The sequence below is a fragment of the Saccopteryx bilineata genome, chromosome 3 (assembly GCF_036850765.1).
Source record: "Saccopteryx bilineata isolate mSacBil1 chromosome 3, mSacBil1_pri_phased_curated, whole genome shotgun sequence".
Lineage (NCBI taxonomy): Eukaryota > Metazoa > Chordata > Mammalia > Chiroptera > Emballonuridae > Saccopteryx > Saccopteryx bilineata.
The window spans coordinates 309,322,118-309,343,984 of record NC_089492.1 but is presented as its reverse complement, the minus strand read 5'-3'; the positions used below and the strand labels follow the sequence as shown (position 1 = coordinate 309,343,984).

Below are 21,867 nucleotides of genomic sequence, written 5' to 3'. Positions count from 1 at the left end.
GTGTATGCATGCATGTCTGCATGTCTTTGCATCCGTGTCTTGTGTGCACACATGCCCATGGCATGCATTTGTGATATATGTGCACATGCATGTTTGTGCCTATGCGTGCATCTCTGTATGTATGCATGCCTGTGCATGTCTCTGTGTGCATGCTTGTGTGTGTGTGTGTACGCACACACTGTAATTGAGTGTGTGATGTAGACAACTCCAAAGTTCCCTATGAGCCTATGAAGGCTAGTCATGTGGCCCTGTGGAAGCCCCTTGCCCTTTCTGGCTTTTTCTCATGCTGTAAAGTAGGGTTTGGGTTTAGGGAGAACCTAAGCCTACTTCCATCTCAGTAACTCAACCTTAAAATTTTGGGATGTGCCCAGGGTAGGCACCTCAGCTGCTGTACTGGGCAGGAAGGGGCTGTCTCCAGTTCAGTCTCAAGTCATTTTTTTTTTTAAGTGAGAGGAGGGAAGATAAAAAGACAAACTCCCACTTGCACCCTGACCCCGCAACCTGTCTGGGGCCAATGCTCCAATCAACTGAGCTAGCCTCAGTGCCTGAGGCAATGTTCGAACCAGTTGAGCTACTGGCTGTGAGAAGAGAGAGGGAGGGGAAGAGAAGCAGACGGTTGCTTCGCACCAATGCTCTATCCACTTAGCAAACCGGCCAGGGCCCCACATGATTATTTTTCAACAAGTATTATGGAAAATTTTCCAACATACAAACAAGTAGAGAATATGCTTTTGTTTTGTTATATATTACTGACATATTTACAAGTTGATTACAAACATGCTGTTTTACTTTTAAACATTATACATTTCTCAGAACTAGGGCAATTTTCATTCCCAACAGAAATTTTCTGCTCATACTTCAAAGTAACAGTGATTTCCTAATGTTCTCTGATACTACATGTTTCCTGATTTCCCTGTAATATCTTCCACTGTCAGTTAAAACTAGGATCTAGTCAAGATACTAGTATTGAATTTGATTATTATTTCTCATAAATCTTTCTTAATCTGGAAGATTTACCCCCTTATTCCAGGACATTGGCTTTCACGCAGCTGTTTGTAACAAATTTTTTTTGTGTGCCAGAGACAGAGTCAGAGAGAGGGACAGATAGGGACAGACAGACAGACAGACAGGAAGGGAGAGAGATGAGAAACATCAATTCTTCATTGCAGCACCTTAGTTGTTCATTGATTGCTTTCTCATATGTGCCTTGACCAGGGGGCTACAGCAGACCGAGTGACCCTTTGCTTGAGCCAGCGACCTTGGGCTCAAGCTGGTGAGCCTTGCTCAAACCAGATGAGCCCGCACTCAAACTGGCGACCTCAGGGTCTCGAACCTGGGTCCTCCACATCCCAGTCGGATGCGCTATACCAGGGGTCCCCACACTTTTTACACAGGGGGCCAGTTCACTGTCCCTCAGACCATTGGAGGGCCGGACTATAAAAAAAACTATGAACAAATCCCTGTGCACACTGCACATATCTTATTTTAAAGTAAAAAAACAAAACGGGAACAAATACAATATTTAAAATAAAGAACAAGTAAATTTCAATCAACAAACTGACCAGTATTTCAATGGGAACTATGGGCCTGCTTTTGGCTAATGAGATGGTCAATGTCCGGTTCCATATTTGTCACTGATAGCTGTAACAAGTGATATGACACACTTCCGGAGCCATGTCGCGTGCGGCCGTCATATCACTGGAAGTAGTACTGTCTGTGAGCAACGCCGCGCTTTGCCCCTCTCGCTGACCACCAGTGAAAGAGGTATCCCTTCCAGAAGTGCAGCAGGGGCTGGATAAATGGCCTCAGGGGGCCGCATGCGGCCCACGGGCTGTAGTTTGGGGACCCCTGCTCTATATAGTGCACCACCACCTGGTCAGACCCACTGCCTGCTTTTTTTAAAAACTTATTTTTATTTTTATTAATTTTTTTTATTTAGAGAGACAGAGAAAGGAAGGGGGTGGAGGGAGAGAAAGAGGAAGCATTCATTTGTTGTTCCTCTTAGTTGTGCATTCACTGGTTGCTTCCCTTGACCTGGGATTGAACCTGCAACCTTGTTGTTTTCGGACGATGCTCTAACCGACTGAGCTAACTGGCCAGGGCCCCCACTACCTGCTTTTGAAGAAACCAGGAGGGTGTCCCACTTTCTACATCTGGCTGTTTGCTGTCTTGTGTCCTTTATCTCTTTCTGAATTCCTGGTACATTTTTGATCTTTTAAAAAAATTTTATTGACTGATTGATATTTAGAGAGAGAGAAACATGAGTTCTACTTATTTATGTATTTATTGGTTGATTTTTTTTTTTACTTTAAAGAGATGGGACAGGGGAGAGGAGAGAGACAGAGAGAGAGAGAGGCAGAAGCATTTATTTGTTGTGCCACTTAGTTGTTCATTCACTGGTTGTTTCCTATGTGTGCCTTGACTGGGGATTGAACCTGCAATCTTGGTGTATCAGGATCAGGCTCTAACCAACTGAGCTACCCAGCCAGGGCAGGCACCACACTTTTGCTGGAACACTTAACAGCTGATCTGTCCACCTGGTGCTGCCTCACATCCCAGGAAAGGGCAGTTATTGGGGTTTATATGAGCTTGTGATTGGCCTCTGTCTCTCAGGCACTCAAGACTGTTCCATGGGAAGGCCAGGTTTCATGGTATCACTGAGGAAGGTTCCTGAACTGTCTCTGCCTGTGAGAAACCTAAAGAATATTGGTGCTGTAGCCTGACCTATGGTGACGCGGTAGATAGAGCATCAACCTGGAATGCTCAGGTCGCCAGTTCGAAATCCCAAGCTTGCCCAGTCAAGGCACATACAGCTGTTAGTTGATGTTTCCTGCTCCTCCACCATGCCTCTCTTCCCCCCACCCCCGCTCTAAAAAATGTCAATAAATAAAATCTTTAAAAAGAGCATTGGTAGGCCAGAGCCGGTTGGTTCAGTGGTAGAGCGTTGGCCCAGCATGTGGATGTCCCAGGTTCAATTCCTGGTCAGGGCACACAGGAGAAGTAACCATCTGCTTTGCCTCTCCCCCAGCCATGGCTTGATTGATTCGAGCTCATTGGCCCTGGACACTGAGGATGGCTCCCTGGAGCCTCTATCTTAGGCACTGAAAATAGCTGGGTTGTAAGTCTGGCCCCAGATGGGCAGAGCATTGGCCCCAGACAGGGGTAGCCATGTGGATCACTGTCTGGGCACATACAGGAGTCTGTCTCTCTGTGTCCCTTCCCCTCACTTAAATTTAAAAAAAAAAAAGCATTGGTGCTGCAGAAGGGGAAACTGAGACTCACAGGTGGAGGCTCTTGCCCAGCAGGGTCAGAGCTAAGCAGGATGAGAGCCGTATGGATGGAGTCAGGTCCTCTGTTGGCATTTCTCCCACCTCCTCGGGTCACCTGTGGTCCCGGGAAGGGCTTGAGGAAGCAGAGACCCTGGCCTGCAGCTGCAGGCTTGCACGAGGTGGGAGCCATGGCACACGCTAGGCGGGCAGAGCGCTCAGCCCTGGCTGTGCCTTCCATTTCCCCAGAGGATGCGGCCGTGAAGGGGAGGCTGGTTGAGTGTCTGGAGACCGTGCTCAACAAGGCCCAGGAGCCACCCAAGTCCAAAAAGGTCCAGCACTCCAATGCCAAGAACGCCATCCTCTTTGAGACCATCAGCCTCATCATCCACTATGACAGGTGCCCACCTGGGGGCTGGGGAGCTGTGGCCAGGACCTAGATTACTTACTGAATCTGGGAACTGTGACTTCCAGGTAGAAGGACGAAGCTGTGAAGTGTTACCCTTCCGAGTTGCTGCTGGGTCCCTTGTAGGAGGCAGAATTCCTGGCTCTCTTTATTTGGGCTCAGTGGCCTGGATGTTTGGGTCACTAGGCATGGTCATGACTGGGCTGAGGGCAGGAGTTAAACCTGGGTCCTGAGGGTGATGTGGGATGGCCCAGCCTGGCCTGAGTCCCCTCCTCATGTCTCTCTCTTGCTGGCAGTGAGCCCAACCTCCTGGTACGGGCCTGTAACCAGCTAGGCCAGTTCCTGCAGCACCGGGAGACCAACCTGCGCTACCTGGCCCTGGAGAGTATGTGCACGCTGGCCAGCTCTGAGTTCTCCCACGAGGCAGTCAAGACCCACATCGACACCGTCATCAATGCCCTCAAGGTGCGATCTTGGAGCCTACCCAGCCTCTCTATACCCACCCGGCCTTTGTGTCCTCTGCCTCTTCAGAGAGGCACAGGGCTTAGAGGCCTTGGGTAGCCAGCCCTATGCTACATGGAGTCTAGAACACACGGTACCTGTTCGCTTCCCTCAGACGGAGCGGGATGTTAGTGTGCGACAGCGGGCCGCGGACCTTCTCTACGCCATGTGTGACCGGAGCAATGCCAAGCAGATTGTGTCGGAGATGTTGCGGTACCTTGAGACGGCTGACTATGCCATCCGAGAAGAGATCGTGAGTCCTGGGAGGGCTGGAGGCCTATATTCCCTGGTCTGAGGCGGGAGGGGCCAGGGGCCGGACTCCCAGGCTTTCAGATGAGATCGGGCACTTTCAGGGTGGTATGGCCGCAGACCCCAGGTCTCCAGATGCGGACAGTCATGAGCTCAGATCCAGCTGAGCCCACTCCCTATGGGCCCATGGGCATACGCTCACGCACACACCCATGCTCGTCTTCCCTCCTGGCTGGCAGGTCCTGAAGGTGGCCATCTTGGCTGAGAAATACGCAGTGGATTACAGCTGGTATGTGGATACCATCCTCAACCTGATTCGCATCGCAGGCGACTATGTGAGTGAGGAGGTGTGGTACCGTGTGCTGCAGATTGTCACCAACCGTGATGATGTCCAGGGCTACGCTGCCAAGACTGTCTTTGAGGTCAGCACTCTCATCTGTCCCCCATCAAGGGGCATCAGAGCAGAGAAAAGACCGCTGGGACTGTGAGCTAAGCCAGCCTCAGCCACCATCCTGCCTCCTCCTCCTCAGAGCAGTGCCTTTGCCTCCCTGCTTCTCCCAAGGGGCACAGGGGCCCAACCTTCACTGGCCAGTGTGAGGGTCAGCCTGGCACTTGGTTGCCGATCCCCAAGTCCCGGCACTTTCCTGCTCCCTGTGCACCAGGAAAGGGGCCCCATTCTGTCCTGTTTTACTAACTGTGGGCTCAGGCCAGTCACTCAACCACTGTGCCTCAGTGTCCCCATCTATAATCCTACACACATCATAGAGTCCCAAGGGTCAACACCCTGCCTGGCACACCTGAGTGCCCCTGAGCCAAGGTCCCATTCCTCATGGCTGTCCCCGCCTCCCAGGCGCTCCAGGCTCCAGCCTGTCATGAGAACATGGTGAAGGTCGGCGGCTACATCCTTGGGGAGTTTGGGAACCTGATTGCTGGGGACCCCCGCTCCAGGTGAGAGAGTGAATACATGCACTTCTGAAGGGTCTGGGGCATGGGGACCCCAGGAGTCTCAGAGCTCGTGCTGATGGGGCTCCCAGGTGTCTTCTCAGCCCCTCACCCAGAACCTTGTGGAGTAAGGGAGAACCCAGCCGTCAGGAGCCTCTGGGACAGGGGGTTGCCGTGGCCAGTGCCCTGGGGCCAGCCTGGGGTCCTGGGAGGGTCCCTCCAAGGGCGGAGACCCTTCCCAGGTGCTAAGTGGTTTCTGGGAGAGGTGGGCGGAGCCGGTGCCCACTGACCCCAGCCTCCCGTACAGCCCTCCGGTGCAGTTCTCACTGCTGCACTCCAAGTTCCACCTGTGCAGTGTGGCGACGCGGGCCCTGCTGCTGTCCACCTACATCAAGTTCATCAACCTCTTTCCGGAGACCAAGGCCACCATCCAGGGCGTGCTGCGGGCCGGCTCCCAGCTGCGCAACGCGGATGTGGAGCTGCAGCAGCGCGCTGTGGAGTACCTCACCCTCAGCTCTGTGGCCAGCACGGATGTCCTGGTCAGGGCCCCAGTCCCCATGGCCTCCTCCTCCGCCCTCTGTGCCTCGCCCTCCTCCTCCTCCTGACCTGTTTCCACCCCCCAACCCCACAGGCCACAGTGCTGGAGGAGATGCCGCCCTTCCCCGAGCGCGAGTCGTCCATCCTGGCCAAACTGAAACGCAAGAAGGGGCCAGGAGCGGGCAGCGCCCTGGATGAAGGCCGGAGGGACCCAAGCAGCAATGACATCAATGGGGGTGTAGAGCCCACTCCCAGTACTGTGGTGAGTCCCCCAGGACTGGGCCACAGGGGGGGTCCACCTGGGGTGGTGCCTCTTCTCATATACACCTGTACTTCCTGTAGTCAACGCCCTCACCCTCTGCCGACCTTCTGGGGCTGCGGGCAGCCCCTCCCCCAGCGGCACCCCAGGCTCCCTCAGGTGCCGGCAACCTCCTGGTGGACGTCTCCTCCGATGGCCCAGCTGCTCAGCCCAGCCTGGGTCCCACGCCCGAGGAGGCCTTCCTGAGGTACCACCTGCCCTGCGCCCTGGGCCACCTGACTTCTGTCTGTCCTCCCTCCCTGTCCCTGTGCCTCTGTCCCCCTGGCCGCTGCCTCTCCCAGCCTACTTCCTCCCTCTGGCCATTCTGGACTCTCGGCTGTCCCTGGCCACCGTTCCTTGTCCTTTCCTGTCACTGTGTCTCAGCCTGCTCTTCCTTCTCTCCTTCCTTCCTCCCTCTTTCTCTTCGGCCCTCTTGCTGCCTGTCTGGGATTGGCTGCCTGCCACGCCTGTCTTCTATGTCTGCTCTGGGATTGGATGGCCCAGCGAGCTGGAGCCGCCTGCCCCTGAGAGCCCCATGGCTTTGCTGGCTGACCCAGCTCCAGCTGCTGAGTAAGGGATGGCCTTAGGGGGTTGGTGGGCAGACTCTTGTGTCCTTAGGGAGGGTTAGGGGACTGGGAGTTCTCATCACTTGTTCCTGTTGAACTAACTGTAGAGGCAAGGATTTGGAAGGGGTAAAAGTCAGGGTCCTCTGATATGTGGGTGCGTGACTACCAGGTAGGGTCCTATTCCCGTTAGAAGCAATCACCAGACTGATTCTGGGGTCTTGTGGTTCTCCGGGGAATCTGGTGATATGGATTGTGGGGTTCTGCCCTTTCAAGGCTTATTGCCCTCCGTTAGCTAGCTCTGGGCCTTTACTTCTGTCTAGCACTCCCCTCCCTTGAGTCCCCTCCCATCTCACTCCTTTCCCTGCCTGCAGCCCAGGTCCTGAGGACATCGGCCCGCCCATCCCAGAAGCTGATGAGCTGCTGAATAAGTGAGTCTGGGAGCAGTTAGGGAGGGGGAAGGAGGACAGGTGGGGATCGAGAAGCTGTGCAGGCTTCTCATCCTGAGCCCCTGCCCCACCCCCAGGTTCGTGTGCAAGAACAATGGGGTCCTGTTTGAGAACCAGCTGCTGCAGATTGGAGTCAAGTCAGAGTTCCGGCAGAACCTAGGTGTGTCCGGAGGACTGTGAGGGTGGGGCTTTGGGGGACCTTGCTTGGGTGTTGAGTAGGGACCCTGATGGAGGCCTGCCTCTCCCATCACTACAGGCCGCATGTATCTGTTCTATGGCAACAAGACCTCGGTACAGTTCCAGAACTTCACGCCCACTGTCGTTCACCCTGGAGACCTCCAGACTCATATCCTCTCAGCCTGGCCAGCCCCCTGGCTCTAGGCTCAGCCCTCTGGGTCTGCCTTCCTGGGAAGGAGATGGACCCAGGTCCAGACTCCTGTTCAGCCCTCATGTGAGCCTGAGCATTTGTTAATTCTGAAATTTAGTGTCATCTGTAAGGGGGGGGGGGGTTCTTTTCCCCCCATTACAGGAGATGCCAGTGAAGGTGTTGCAGGAGATGTTACTTCTAGAACCTCTGCTGCTTCAGACCCCAGTTCGTCACTGTCAGGCCCTTTGTGACCTTGTCCTGACTTAGGCCTCTGTCTGGCTCCACACCCGTGATTCTAGTGCCTCCTGATCTGGAGAGCCAGGCCTGGGGGTCTTGATGCTGACCAGAGCCTCCTCCTGTGTGACCTGGGCCTGCCGCTTTGCCTCTCTTAGCTTTCCTATCACCTCTGTGTAGACCCTCCTCTTCCTTCGCCTAGGGTAGTTTTGAAGATCAGCACAGTTGGAGAACTCTGGAAGGGTGGCTGTCATAAAGGAAGTGCTTGAGCAAGGTCAGGCCCCTCTCTGGTCTTCCATTTCCACCCCTGTAAAATGATGGGGGTTAGACCCCAAAACTTTGACGACCTTTTTAGTTCTTTGCTTTGTTCATCATCATTTCCAGAGGCCTCCTGTGTGCTCAGCTCTGTGCTGGGCATTGGGGGGGAGGGGTTGGTGAGAGATGCACAGACTCAGCCCTTGCCTGGGGTCACTGACACGGAGGAAAATGGTGATGACACTAATTGCCACCATTTTTGTGCACTTAACCGTATACCAAACACACTGACAAGGAGTAAATCATTGAACACTGAGGAAGAAATGTCCATTTTGCAGGTGAGGCTAAGGGAGGTTGATTAACTTGCCCATAGTCACTGAGGGAGTAAGAGCCAGGATTCGAACCCAAAGAGTACAGTGTGACACATGCAGTAAAGGAGGTTGCTGAGCCCATTGTGAAAGGCCAATTTAGCATAGGTGGAGTCTAGGTTGGCACACAGCCCCTAAGAGGTTCATGGCCAAGGCCCTGCAGCGCCACCTCCTATTTCTGGCTTCCTTGACCTTGAGTGGTCACAGCTGGCCGTGCAGACCAAGCGCGTAGCAGCGCAGGTGGATGGCGGGGCGCAGGTGCAGCAGGTGCTCAACATTGAGTGCCTTAGGGACTTCCTGATGCCCCCGCTCCTGTCAGTGCGCTTCAGGTGAGTCAGGAGGCGGCCCTGGGGGTGGGGCTTCCTGGGTGAGGGGTGTGGTCTGACCAAGCCCTCACCCCTCCAATGCCAGGTATGGGGGTGCCCCTCAGTCCCTCACCCTGAAGCTCCCGGTGACCATCAACAAGTTCTTCCAGCCAACAGAGATGGCGGCCCAGGACTTCTTCCAGCGTTGGAAGCAGCTGAGCATGTGAGTAGTGGGGCTGGGGGGAGCCATAGCCGTACTTCAGGGCAGGCTGGGCTGGGCCTGCCCAGTCCGACAGAAACCTTTCCCGCCCCAGCCCCCAACAGGAGGCACAGAAAATCTTCAAAGCCAACCACCCCATGGATGCAGAAGTCACTAAGGCCAAGGTGAGAGATGGAGAATCAGGAGCGGAGCCCAGCCTCACATCTCAGCCCACCTCTCCCTGACCCTGGGGTTTTTGGGGAGCAGTGGCTGCTCACCTTCTCTGAGCCTCAGTTTCCCCATCTGTAAAATGCAGCCCACTCCCATTACCAAGGGTGTTGGGGGCTGGTGTGCCACTCTGGGAGCTAACAGATCTGGAGCCTCTGACGGCGGCCCCTTCCCTCCCAGCTCCTGGGGTTTGGCTCCGCTCTCCTGGACAACGTGGACCCCAACCCTGAGAACTTTGTAGGGGCTGGAATCATCCAGACTAAAGCCCTGCAGGTGGGCTGTCTGCTCCGGCTGGAGCCCAATGCCCAGGCTCAGGTGAGTGACGGTCTGGGAGGCCCCCCTGAGACAGACACCATCGCAGCCTGGATTTTGTACATGCTCTGACCCCACCTCCACCCCTCTCCCCTTCCCTCCCACCCTGATTCTTGTCTCTATATCCTTTCCACCCTTCTTGGCCTCTCTTTTATCGTCCATTCTTTGCCTCTTTTCTGTTGCTTTTATTCCTACTTCCTGTCCCTTCTGTCACCTTTCTGACTCCTTTTTTTTTCTCTTATCTTCTATCTTCCCTGTATCCTCCATCCTGGGCTCTCCATCCATCTGCCTCTTCCCTGAGCCTGTCCCCCATGTCCCTCCCCCCCAGATGTACCGGCTGACCCTGCGCACCAGCAAGGAGTCTGTCTCTCGTCACCTGTGTGAGCTGCTGGCCCAGCAGTTCTGAGCCCTGGACTCTGCCCCCGGGAGTGTGGCCGGCACCAGGAATCCCCTAGACTGAGGGACCTTTGGTGGATGGGGCAATGAGGGGACCTCCACTGGCGACAGGGAAGACCCTAGAGTGTGGGGATTCCTAGGACCTTCCTCCGGCCTTTTGTATTTTTATTTTTGTTCATCTGCTGCTGTTTACATTCTGGGGGGTAAGGGGGAGCCCCCTGCCTCCCTTTCCCCCCAAGCACAGAGGGGAGAGGGGCCAGGGAAGCAGGCGCCTCCTCCCCTCCCCTCCCACCCCACCCTGTTGTGGCCCCTCCTGCCCCCTCCCCGTCCAGGGGCTGTGTATTATTGTGATCAAATAAACAAAGACGCTAACAGCCCTGGTTCCCGGATGCCTGTCTATTGCTCACGCCTAGAGGTCAGAGGAGTGGGGTAAGGGCGTGCAGAGTGTGCATGGCTAGGCTCCGCAACCCATGGCTGGGACTCTGAGCAGAAAGCAGCAGCAGCAGCCGCCGTGGCCCCAACTGGAGAGCCACCAGACGCCATCCAGTGCCTGGCTCCTCAGTCCCTGATACTAGGTAACAGGCTCTCGGCACCTGGGTTTGGTGGGCTGTGTCCTCCACCTTCTCCTTCTGTTGTCCAGGCTCTGGAGGAAGGACAGAAAGGGCTGATAGGATCAGTGGGGCCTGGACCACTAGGATGCCAACCTGCAGGAGCCATACCCCCATTCTGGGCCTGAGTCTGACTTCCGACAGGCAAGGGCCTTCACCACTCCATCCTGTGGTCAGTGACTCCTAGCTGCTCCTCTTCCCACCAGCCCCGGTCCTGGGGATACTGTGTGTGAGCCAAGCAATCCTCTTAGCAACACAAATAGCAAACATGCAGGTGATGCTAACCAGGTGTCAGGCACTGGGTTCCACCTACAGGGGACGCCCAAGGACCCCTCACACCCTTTACATGTGGGAAGTGGGGGTGTGGAATCAACAGCTAGGAAGGGACAGCCCTCTGCCCCTCTCAAGTGTAGCTCTTTAACATTTTGCTACATTCATCAGAGTCTTCACTGGGGTTGTAGTGTCACTCGAGGTCCTTTTGTCTCTCGGGGGCCTCTCAGGTTCTAGGACAACTTTTCCTAACTAACCTGGGCTCTGCGGTTCCCCCGCCCCCTATTGATGAAGCCTGTACTTTAAGCAGTAGAGAAGAGTGTGTGGGTGTGAATGTGGAAGCCACCTGTCTGTGACTTGTGGGTCTGCCGCTTAGTAGCTAAGCCTCAGTTTTCTCATCCATAATATGGGAATGACGATTTAATAGTAGATAACCCCTCCCCTATGAGGATGAAGTGAGTCATTACATACAAAGCACTTGGTAAGAGATGAGGCCTCAGTGTTAACTACTAGGATTATCTTGGAGATCCTGTAACTTCCAGACTGGCCCTCCCTGCCCCTCCCTTTCCATGTGTGGATGTCCAGGCCATAACATGCCCAGTACCTGCTGAGTTTTATCAGCTTCTCCAGCCTCATCCCCTTCCTCCCTTCTTGTGTGACCTGGGACTTAGTGTCCCAGCCTGTGCAAAGGTGGGCAACTGTGCCTGCCGCTGACCTGGTGGGAAGTGCACGGCAGTGACCAGGGTGTAGAAGGACCGGAGGAGATACCGACGCTGCTCAGGGGAAGGGTCTGGAAGGAGAAGAAAGACAGGGTGACAGAGCCCCTTCATGGCCCAAGGACCCTCCCAGGCCTGCCCTCAGTCACCTTTATCCCCAGAGGGTTCCACGGTGAAGAGGCAACGCTTCAGTTCCAGATGGAGGAGCAGTAGCCTGTGAGGAAGGGCGTGTCATAGCCAGGGAAGAGGGGATGAGGACCCCAAGCCATTCCTCATACCGAGCCCTACCCAAGGATGTCCGTGTGCAGGGGGAAGCCGGCGGGCAGAGCTCGAGGTCCCTGTGGCAGGCAGGCCCGCAGCGGGTCCAGCATCGGCTGCCACCAGCGCTCCAGAAGCTGCAGGGGGCGTGGTTAACGAAAGGCGGGGCCCGTGGGTGAGGTCAGGGAAGTACCAAGGAAGGAGGCGTGGCTATGGGGGATGGGAGGGGACCATGGAAGCGGCTAAGCCTGGCAGAGTGCAAGAGCGGCCAATAAAAGTGATTGGAGTGCAATCCATGAGGGGGCGTGGCCCGTGGGAGGGGCGGGTACAGAGTAGAGATCCCTTAGCTGGGCAGGGTGGTAGGAGAAGGGCTGTGGAACACGAGGATAGAGGGTAGAGTAATGGGAAAGCGGAACACGGTCTGAATTCACCTGTGGATCCAGCTGGCTGAGGGGAGGGCACGGCCCGCAGAGCAGACACAGCTCCAAGTCCGGCAGCAGCGTCAGTGTCAGAAGCCGATGCGGGACCTGAAGCGGGGCGCAGGGTGGGCGGGTCGGAACTCCGTCCCTTTCATAGCAAGCCCAGTTTCCTCGCGACTCGGCCTCTACGTCCTACCCTTTCGTGCGCAGGTGTCCCAAGCCCCCACCTTACCCCTGCCGGCTCCACTCACTCACCGTGGGGCTCCCGTGCGGCAGGTACACAGGGTAGTCGCGTGCGGCCTGCGGCGGCAGGGATCCCACTAGCCAGGGGAGTAGCACGGCCTCTGGCGTCCTCAAGTGCCACCAGCTCTCTGTTGCCGCCACCACTCTGCCCGACACGACAAGGCTGACGTAGGCCGTGCCCACAGCCTCGGCGAAACCAGAGAGGGCTTCCTGGGTAAGGATGGCAGGCCGATAGCAGGTCAGGAGACACAAGCAAGGAAGGCAGTGACTTCCCACGTAGTTAAGAAGTGGGAAAAGACCATCATACGATTAAAAGTTTGCCTAGTGGCCATGCTCAAGTGTCTCACCGTCCCTGGGCCTGGGATCCTTCACCTTCACATGCAGTTACAATCCCCAAGTCATATAGTGAAGTTAGACTGAACATGTAAGGTGCCTGCTACCCTGCCAGCATGAGCTACTGAAGCTAATAATTACAACAACAGCAGCTATGGTTTATTGAGTCCTGCTGTGTGCCAAGTAGGTGCAATCAACCACCTGTTGAGGTTCAGAGAGTTCAAGTCACCTGCAGAGAGTCACACTGCTAGGAGGTGGCCACGCCTGGTGAATCCACAAGAGCAGTATTTCAAAAAAGGTAAACAGAGATTCACCAGACAGAAGGAACAGCATATGCTAAGTGAGACAGAGAAGCTGGGAAGCTGTTGGGTTTTGTGGAATCTCTGAGGCAACTGGGTGAGGGCCTGGGACCTTGTCCTGGAAGCGATGGAAACCACGAGAGGGCTATGATCAGGGAAGGGGCAAGCGTCAGCTTTGGGTGTAAAAAGATTCTTCTGGGGCCAAGTGGGGATTGGACTGGAATCCCAGAGGATGGGAAGAAATGGAAGCAATGAGCCAGGGGTAAGAAGAAGACTGAGATAGGGCCATAAGTCTTCCCCAATACCTGCAGAAGGGACCCCTCTGGAGGAACCACACAGTCCACACACTGGGTCAGGTCCCCGATGAGCTCTGAGTCCCCCAGGAAGCTGTCGATGAGGCGGTAAGTGGCCTAGCAGAGAGAAGAGGGAGGCACTAGGACCTAGATGGGTTCCAGATCTGCTGTCTCTCCATTAGAAAAGTGGCCCTGCTGGGTGGGCCTAGCTCTTGAGTCAGACAACCGAGCTGCCTCAAAAATCCATAGGTTCAGGCTGCCCCAGGGGCTGCTGGGAACTGTAGTCCCCAAATATCAGTAGCCTCACCCTCAAGTCCTTCTTCAGTCTCTCTATGTTGCTGATGTTTGTCAGTTCTTCAAGTCCCACAAGAAGAACCTAGAAGAACCATATAAGAGAATAGGAACCCTGAACATCTCAGAATAAAGAAGGGGCTGGGACTCAGACTGAGGAAAGGGGGCTGAGGATCTGGACTCCTGGGTCTGAAGGAAGAGGGTCTGAGGGCCAGGATTCCTGGGTTTTGGACAGAAAGGTGTTGGTGGTTTGGACTGCTAGGTCTGAGGGAAAAGGATGCTGAGAGTTCAAATTCCTTGGTTTGCAAAAAAGGCCTGGGGAGTCTCACCATGGCCCCAAACACCATTTGGAGTAGTCTCTCTAGTCTCAGTTCCGAGGTGCCCTCCTCAGATGACAGAACAATGAGGGTGATGCTGTATGAAAGGAAGGTGAGAAGGAAGAGTGGGTCCAGGTCAGGGAAAAAGGGCAGTGAGAACAGTAGAGTTTGCCCTTGATCCTGGCTGCCAGCTACATCCTCCCCAGTGCAACCCACGTCTCATACAGAGAAACTCGGGGATCAGAGATCCCACAGCCAAGTAAACAGCTGGCCTTGGAGAGCTGGAAGGCCTTAGGGTTAGTGTCATCTTCAACAGGGCCCATCGCTAGGCCCTGCAAGCTACTGCTTGGAGACCTGTCATGGAAGCTTTTCCACACCACAGTGGTATCCTCGGTCCTCGCAGAGCTCAGCTGCACCTCGAGATTCTGCCCAAACATGTGGACTCCATTGAGAGAGCCGATGACAGGGAACGGGAGCTGGAGAAAGTTTAAGGGCATTAGGCAGGAATCCCCAATCCCCTTCCCTTTCTAGATTTCCTAGCACCTTCTGGTCAAGGGAACCAGGATTATTGGTCCATTGCACCTTCAGCCCGCTAAACTCAGCTTTGAAACTTCCCCAGCCCCTACTCCCCGGAAACCCAGAGTTCAAGCTCCGAACCCCTTAACTTCAGCGATCCAGACGTCCAGAGCCCCACCTGCTGGCGGGCCGGGGCGCCGCCGCGGCTGCTTCTGCAGAACAGGGGCACTCCGCTGGAGGTCGCGAGGCACAGCAGGTGTACCGTGCCCTCCGTCCCCTCCTCCCCCATTTGGAACCCTCCCAAGTCCCTTCGTGAAAACGGCCTGCGCCCGTCTTGAAGAATGACCGTAGTCACACTAAGTCCAGCTGCAACCCGAAACTGCCAGAGGGCGAGACGAGGAGCTGATTGGAAGAATCTAACTCAAACCTATCCTAAATCCCTATTCTAGCACCTCCCCAACCCGGGTTAGGTTCTCTTCCGTTCCGACCGGAAGTCACAATACCCCTAACAAAGATGGCAGCCAGCTGTGGTTGTAAACATTCGGAGTCTGTCTCTTGAAATGGCTTCGATCCTCTGCTAATGAGTGCGGGGGTTAGGGGGATTGGGTGGTAGGGAGAGCAGATACACCAAAAACAAAATTGGGCGTCTCTAACAGCCACGCTCTGGGAAAGGACGGGGTGGGTACAGAGGAGAAAGCCCCCTGGACTAAGTAGGTCGGGGACGCCTGCCCGAAACCGGGGTCGTGCTCGTGCTCCCGCAAGCCCAACATAAGCTCACTGGTTCCGTCCGGAGTAAGGAGCTCACTTCGGGGCTCCGGAGAAGATGAGAAAGAAACCATGATCACAGGAATTTCAGGCAACTCCTGGGTAAAATACCAAATCTAAGGAATAGCTTCCTAGATACCAAATCCAGGAATTATCGTGTGTATTTTCTTATTGTTCGTCTGGCTCTGTGGCTTCACATTGTCTTATCCTCTTCCAGTTCATCCTGGCCTCTCCGGTTCTGGTCAGCTAACTTCTTTCACCGCTACCTCTTCCTCGCTCGGGTGCACTGAGCCTCACGTTTTCTCAGCCTGTTTCTCTCATCCTCCACGTTGAGGTTAGACGTTTTGTCACTATGGTCACTTACACTAAGGATATGGGAAAGCCTGGGCCTTCTTTTCACTGCAAAGTGTTAATCCAAATTTGGAGGGACCCAAATTATGGAAGACAGAAGCAAGGTCCGTGGTTTACACATTAAAGCTTTATTGTCTAGCTTGGCCAAGCGGCGGGAACTCCGACAGAAATCTGACGGAGAGCGCGCCGGCCCTTTGTTCTATTTAGTTTTTATAGTTTTGTAAGTGGGAAGTACAGAAGCAAAAATTGCAATTAGGAGCCCCTTACCGCTATTGGTTATAATCATATGTTCTTTAACATGATAGGACCAAGTTCAATTTGCAAACCATACATCATTTTGGAGAAAACAAAATTTACAAGCCAACACAATGGTAGAAAGATGTCTCTTTACATATTAAAGGCATTCCTATATTATTTAGTGTTTATCTGCTATCTTTCTGTCCAGAGTCACACACGCATTTACATAGGAGAGGTAGTTTTGGTGGGGACAAATGCCCGCAAATGACTCATTGCTATAAGAAAAGGTTTATTTTGGCTTTTCCCTTCCTGCACCTTGCTAGCCATTCACTCCTTTCCCCAGAGGTGTGGTGGGATGTCAGGGAATCTGTTTTCCTTCCCTTTTCATTTACAATACAATGGCAAGAGCCATCCTGGTTATGCCAATCACACAGTACAGAGACTATTCTCACAATTTCTCTATACACCTTAACCTAAATTAATAAAATGTTCTTCAAGCCTCCTAAAATATTAATATTAATTCTGTAGCCTTTGGTACTTTACAACACCTGCGGGTGAAATGGCTCAGTGGCTCCTCATTCCCCCCTCTGAATGGGAAGATAAGACGCGTTATCTACCAAGGGGAGAGGCTGGTAGGTAGGCTGAAACATAGGTCGGCAGACCAGGAGGTTGACGGCCCCTAGCTGGCGTTTGACCAGAATGGGATAAGCAATAATCAGGTATTGCTCTCTTTGTTAACTGGGCAGGTGAGATGGGTGGTTAGGCCCAGCACCTGTCCCCTGGATATAAAAAAAAAACCCTGCTTATATTTTGGTTTCCAAAAGATATTAAAATTTAAAATTTGTGTGTTGTGATTCTTACTCATTTGAATTCCCATGTTTGGATTTGAAGGCAGACTGGAAAAATACAGAACAAACACAAAATTAGTATAGCCAATGCTAACAGATACCCAAAACAAGTATACTAATACATCACAGTGATTAAAGCCTTTAGGCAAATTTTTTAAGCTAATACAACAAGAATTTATAAAAAAGTAATGTCCTTAAAGTGTTTACCAAGTCCAAGTTGGCACCAACACCATTCCAAATTTTTGTAAATGCATCCCAACCCCAGTTCAGTCCATCAAAAACTGTCCCAGGAGGAGTCCAGGAAGAGTCCACATTCAGGAAAAGTCCACATGGCACTGGAATTGCCGTCACACTTCTACACTCTGCAGTTAGCGTCAAAGTCCCAATGACTGCTGCTCCCAGCTGGCAATGACCCAGGTAGACTGGAAAAGCCACCTGCAGCACGCATGAAAACGGAGCTTCCATTTTCTTTAAACTGGAGAGGTGAACCCAGGGTGCCTTTCTCTGGAGCTCTGCAATTATGGCATGGTGAAGAGAACCTGTGGATACACTATTCTGGGTAGCAGAGGTAAGTTTATTTAAATTAGGAGTAAGTCCCAGCCTAAAATAGGCATGGGGCATTGAAGCAAGAGGAATAAAGGAAACACTAAATATTAAACAAAGCAGCAGAAAATAAGACTATCAACACCCACAACAGAGATCTTCGAGGGATGAATAAAAAAACTGAATATTCAGGCAAGGCATAGTAGGTAGCCCTTGTGTCCATAAGAAAGGAGATCAGTTTACCTGCTACTTGGAAGAAATACCCTAGGCTCGTCCACAGCGACGTGAGATGGGACCGATGGCCCTGGGCACCTTTAGTCTTCAGTGGCAAGCCTCAGTAAGCTGGCAAGGTCAGGTCACAGGTAGCCGGAGCAGGGCTAGAGGAGACTGAACCCTCCCTTGGAGGAGTGAGGGAGCAGCTTACCTTCCAGTGTCCCTTTTTTCCATAGTAAAGGCATGTCCCTGGTGGGGGTCAAGAAGCCTGGCAGGCTTTAGCTCAATGACCTTCCTTTCCACTCTTGAAGCAGGGCCCTGATGGGAGTCCTATGAAGTCTCTTGAGGGCGTTGGAGCCTTTATGGGTGTATGCCAAGAGCTGGTATTTTACCTGATCTCTTTTCGGCTTTGTCTGCCTTTTCTGTTCCTTTTTTGGTCATTATAGACCTTAAATGCCATGCTCAGAAGATCTCGTTGAGGGATTTGAGGGTCCCCATTTGCCTATATAAACTTTTTCCATATACCTAGGGCTGATTGGAAAAAGACAAAACAGCATTATTAGCTGGACTAAATAAAAGAAGGTAGAAGTTTGCAGGAAGAGAAAAGAAGTTTGGCATCTTTTGTAGGATTTCAGAGTCTCTCAGTTGCTGAATCAACCTGTACATTAGTATTAAAGAGAAAATTTTTAAAAGGTCCAAAACACGAAGTTTTATTGAAAACAATAAAATATAGCGGATTCTTATTTTAAAGTAAAACTGACTTTTCCCAGAAATTTTCTAGTACCGCATTATTTTGATTACTATTAAAAACAAAACAAAACAAAGTCCCAATTTCAAAATAATTAGCAAACCTGTTGGTAAACATTTTTTTCATGGTTCTAGTTATTTTTCCTAAATTTTACATTTGCACCTTTTTAAGAATGAGTTTTTCTTTACACTAAAGGAAACAGATTTATTGTAATAAACTTAAACATAAAAAACCCTGAATGTCAGAATAACGTAGACCTTTCATTCAGAATAAATATTTAAAGAATAAGCTGTTTTGATGCATTTAAAACATTCATCCAACAAATTAAAACAAATTTTAGCACATACTTGCACAATGCACGCTTGCAGCGGTGAGATACTATTAGGAATACAAAAACAAATCTATTTAAGTAACCCATATAACAATAACAAAGTATTCAATGTATTAATACTATTAGAGAGGTATTATAAATTGGTACAGTAGCTTAGTGCCATGAAAGATTAATTTCGACCGGTTTTTATTTTTTTATTTATTGATTTTTAGAGAGAAGGGAGAGAGAGAGAGAGAGAGAAGAGGGAGGAGCAAGAAGCATCAACTCCCATATGTGCCTTGACCAGGCAAGCCCAGGGTTTCGAACCGGCGACCTCAGTGTTCCAGGTCGACACTTTATCCCACTGCGCCACCCACAGGTCAGGCCTCGACCGGTTTTTAAAGAGAAAGAGGTAGTCATGTCAGTCAGCTTAACTCCTGAAGCAAGTTTGGATTTTAACAGAATCTTACCTCTCTCCTGTATTTACCAATGGAATTAGAGCCTTGCTTAGGGTGGCTTTTCTTTCTTCCTTGTCACCACACAGATTTTTAAGCATTTGTTGAGTATACTTTATAATATTTTTACTTCAAAACTATAAGAAACACTTGTCTTTATGTTAACCTAACAAAACATAGTAAATGCATTTTCAAGTAACATTTCCAAACTTATTAAAACAGTTCTATTAATTAACAGGCAAATTAAAGTGCACAATAAGGCTGGAAAATTCCAGTACATTATTTCCAGTGGCCATTATTTTTCTATATTATTAATGAAAATCTACACCTTTGCTAGGCAAATCTACTCTGCTTCATGCTTTGCAGCGGCAGCAAGCAGCCTGAAGCTTGAAGCAGTTTAGTCAAAATTAACAAGTCTTTAGGATTTATGTTTCATACTATTTAAATTTAAATGAGCGCGTTTTACTTGTTTCAATTAAAATTATAAATTTGTAGGAATAATATTTTTATAATATTAGAGCCGGCATATTTAATTTTTGCATGCAAGAACTTAAAAATTCACATTTAGACAACATTAAACAAAGACAAAACACAAACAAGAATCAAACAAAGTAGACAAATTAGACAAATTAGAGAGAAACCCGGGATTTTAGAGATCAGAATATGGCCTGCTTGATTTTCCACAGGGCAGTATTGATTGGAACAGATTGAATAGAAACTAAACAGAACTCTCTCTTGAAAAGTTTCAAGAACGGCCGTTTATGAGATTCTGTTTAGCTATATTCAAACAGGTGTTCCCTTTGTCCTCTTTTCAGGCATAAAACAGGAAAGAAATAAAATGAGTTGAGAGAAAGAGGAGAACAGAAAAAAACTAATTTTTCTAAACTCTTAAGTCCTTCTATTTACTAAAGAAAATCAGATAATAACACAACTTTAAAACTCATTCCAGTCTCTAATTATTCTTAAATTCTAATAGCTGCTACAACCGGCAGCCGAAATTCCTCCATTTCAACCCCCACAAGAGGCTTGCTTCTCATATTTTGCATGGAGCTACGGGGGAGGCCCGAGTGAGGTCTGAGACAGACCGGAGTTGACAAATGGATTCAGGCTGGCCCCAATTGTTATCGGGGCCTGAGGCTGGCCCCCTTGCCAGTTTTCCTGATTACTACTTGGATTGCTTGCTAGATTTTGATTTTGTGGGGGCTGCCATTCTATTCCTAACTTTGGTCCTAATGGCTGTCCGTTTTTGTGAAATTTAGAACGGCACAGCTTTGCCCAATGATATCCTTCCTGACAGCGTGGACACAAAGTCTTAGGCAATGGGACATTATTATTAGCATTATTAATTATGGGAGCTGTCCCTTGCACTCCTGGGCCTGCTTGCCCACTCTTGCCAGGGCATTGTCAGCTAAAGTGGCCCGTTTGGTTACAAGTAAAGCAAGCAAGACTTCCCTCAGAGGAAGCCTCATTAACAGAAGGCATTTTTTTTTCTTGATACATAGTCTTAATAAATTGAGGATACATTTCTCCTTTCAAAGCTGCAGCAATAGTTACTCCCTGAACAAAAGCAGGATTTACATCCTGACAGGCTTTGATGAAATTCCCTATCGTTCCTTCTCTCCTCACTGACTGCAACATGGCCTGGCAAGTGGAATCAGCATCTTCATAAGCCAACTGTTTAATTATAATATCTCCTGCCGCCTCATCCAAAATAACTCCTCTCACTGCTTGAATCAACCGAGCAACAAACTCCCTACAAGGTTCATCACCTCTCTGTTTTACTCCAACCACAGTAACATTTTCACCAGACGAAGCTGGCAACTTTCTCCAAGCTGATATAGCACAACCATTCACTTGTATCAAAGCCGGTTTAGAAAGTTTTAACTGTTCACTAACATCAGCAAACTCTCCCTCTCCCTACGCGCCGAAAGGCGCTTCTCTCACGATGACCCCGGCCTAGGGAGCGCCCCACACAACCAGCCCTGGGACTCCAGAGGCGGCTGCTGAACCGCGGGGTGAGAGAGCAGGCGCCCTCGGGGCTAGCCGGGCGCCCGTGGCAGGGAGGGGCCCAAAACAAGCGCACGCGGAGAAACCAAGCACCAAGCGGGTGTGAGATGCCCCTTGGGCAACAGGCGGGTCCACTGGGAAAACACACGGGAATTCCCCAAACCGCCACACACGGGCAGCTCCTGACGACCACCCCCTTTCTCCACACTCTAAAAACTTTGACGAATGCAGTGACAAAAACAGGTAGACAAACAGCAAAAAAACAGACAAACAGCAAAAACAGATAAACAAATAGGCGCCATCAACTGCTCTCGAGCTCGGAATATCTAAACTCAAACGGGGTTCCCTAAATGCGGGGTGCCCCACCAAAGTTTCCGAACCTCGCGTCCGAGGGGAAACCGGCCACCGGCTCCTTCCCGGCTCGTCAGCCAGAGCGCACGTGGCAAACAAACGGTCACGACCTTCTTTCTACTTACCCGGGGTTGGACAATAAAGCTCCAATGTGCAGTCCAACGTCTCCTTCCCGGCCAATGCACCAAATGTTAATCCAAATTTGGAGGGACCCAAATTATGGAAGACAGAAGCAAGGTCCGTGGTTTACACATTAAAGCTTTATTGTCTAGCTTGGCCAAGCGGCGGGAACTCCGACAGAAATCTGACGGAGAGCGCGCCGGCCCTTTGTTCTATTTAGTTTTTATAGTTTTGTAAGTGGGAAGTACAGAAGCAAAAATTGCAATTAGGAGCCCCTTACCGCTATTGGTTATAATCATATGTTCTTTAACATGATAGGACCAAGTTCAATTTGCAAACCATACATCATTTTGGAGAAAACAAAATTTACAAGCCAACACAATGGTAGAAAGATGTCTCTTTACATATTAAAGGCATTCCTATATTATTTAGTGTTTATCTGCTATCTTTCTGTCCAGAGTCACACACGCATTTACATAGG

The 21,867-nt window shown here is 51.1% G+C and overlaps 2 protein-coding genes across 3 annotated transcripts in view; one reads left to right on the top strand and one right to left on the bottom strand.

The window, feature by feature from the left end:
• The window catches only part of AP2A1 (adaptor related protein complex 2 subunit alpha 1), a 30,476-nt gene extending 20,227 nt beyond the window's left edge, over positions 1-10,249 (top strand). Inside the window, exons 8-24 of one of the 2 annotated variants that reach the window (XM_066271512.1) lie at positions 3,516-3,666; positions 3,969-4,137; positions 4,289-4,426; positions 4,662-4,844; positions 5,273-5,370; positions 5,672-5,903; positions 5,996-6,163; positions 6,244-6,407; positions 6,704-6,769; positions 7,137-7,193; positions 7,289-7,371; positions 7,468-7,558; positions 8,642-8,764; positions 8,847-8,963; positions 9,055-9,124; positions 9,348-9,482; positions 9,808-10,249. In XM_066271512.1, coding sequence (XP_066127609.1) covers positions 3,516-3,666; positions 3,969-4,137; positions 4,289-4,426; positions 4,662-4,844; positions 5,273-5,370; positions 5,672-5,903; positions 5,996-6,163; positions 6,244-6,407; positions 6,704-6,769; positions 7,137-7,193; positions 7,289-7,371; positions 7,468-7,558; positions 8,642-8,764; positions 8,847-8,963; positions 9,055-9,124; positions 9,348-9,482; positions 9,808-9,885 — 2,123 coding nt within the window. In that variant the 3' untranslated portion in view covers positions 9,886-10,249. The remainder of the gene's footprint in view (positions 1-3,515; positions 3,667-3,968; positions 4,138-4,288; positions 4,427-4,661; positions 4,845-5,272; positions 5,371-5,671; positions 5,904-5,995; positions 6,164-6,243; positions 6,408-6,703; positions 6,770-7,136; positions 7,194-7,288; positions 7,372-7,467; positions 7,559-8,641; positions 8,765-8,846; positions 8,964-9,054; positions 9,125-9,347; positions 9,483-9,807) is intronic. The other variant, XM_066271513.1, reaches the window with a different exon arrangement.
• FUZ (fuzzy planar cell polarity protein) lies at positions 10,009-14,865 on the bottom strand. Its single transcript, XM_066271514.1, has 11 exons — positions 14,617-14,865; positions 14,277-14,398; positions 13,935-14,019; positions 13,622-13,690; positions 13,327-13,431; positions 12,402-12,599; positions 12,159-12,254; positions 11,758-11,864; positions 11,619-11,683; positions 11,469-11,543; positions 10,009-10,518 (listed from the first exon to the last, which is right to left on the bottom strand). Exons 1-11 carry the CDS (start codon positions 14,725-14,727, stop codon positions 10,292-10,294), a joined length of 1,260 nt encoding a protein of 419 aa, XP_066127611.1. The 5' UTR covers positions 14,728-14,865; the 3' UTR covers positions 10,009-10,291.
• Between the last annotated feature and the right edge of the window lie 7,002 nt (positions 14,866-21,867).

Excerpts from the sequence above, each read along its gene's own strand:
- FUZ (XM_066271514.1), bottom strand. The coding sequence starts at position 14,727 with ATGGGGGAGGAGGGGACGGAGGGCACGGTACACCTGCTGTGCCTCGCG. Across the intron at positions 14,020-14,276 it reads TGGAAAAGCTTCCATGACAG|CATCACCCTCATTGTTCTGT; the intron begins GTCTCCAAGCAG and ends CCTTTCATACAG. Across the intron at positions 13,432-13,621 it reads GACTGAAGAAGGACTTGAGG|GCCACTTACCGCCTCATCGA; the intron begins GTGAGGCTACTG and ends TCTCTCTGCTAG.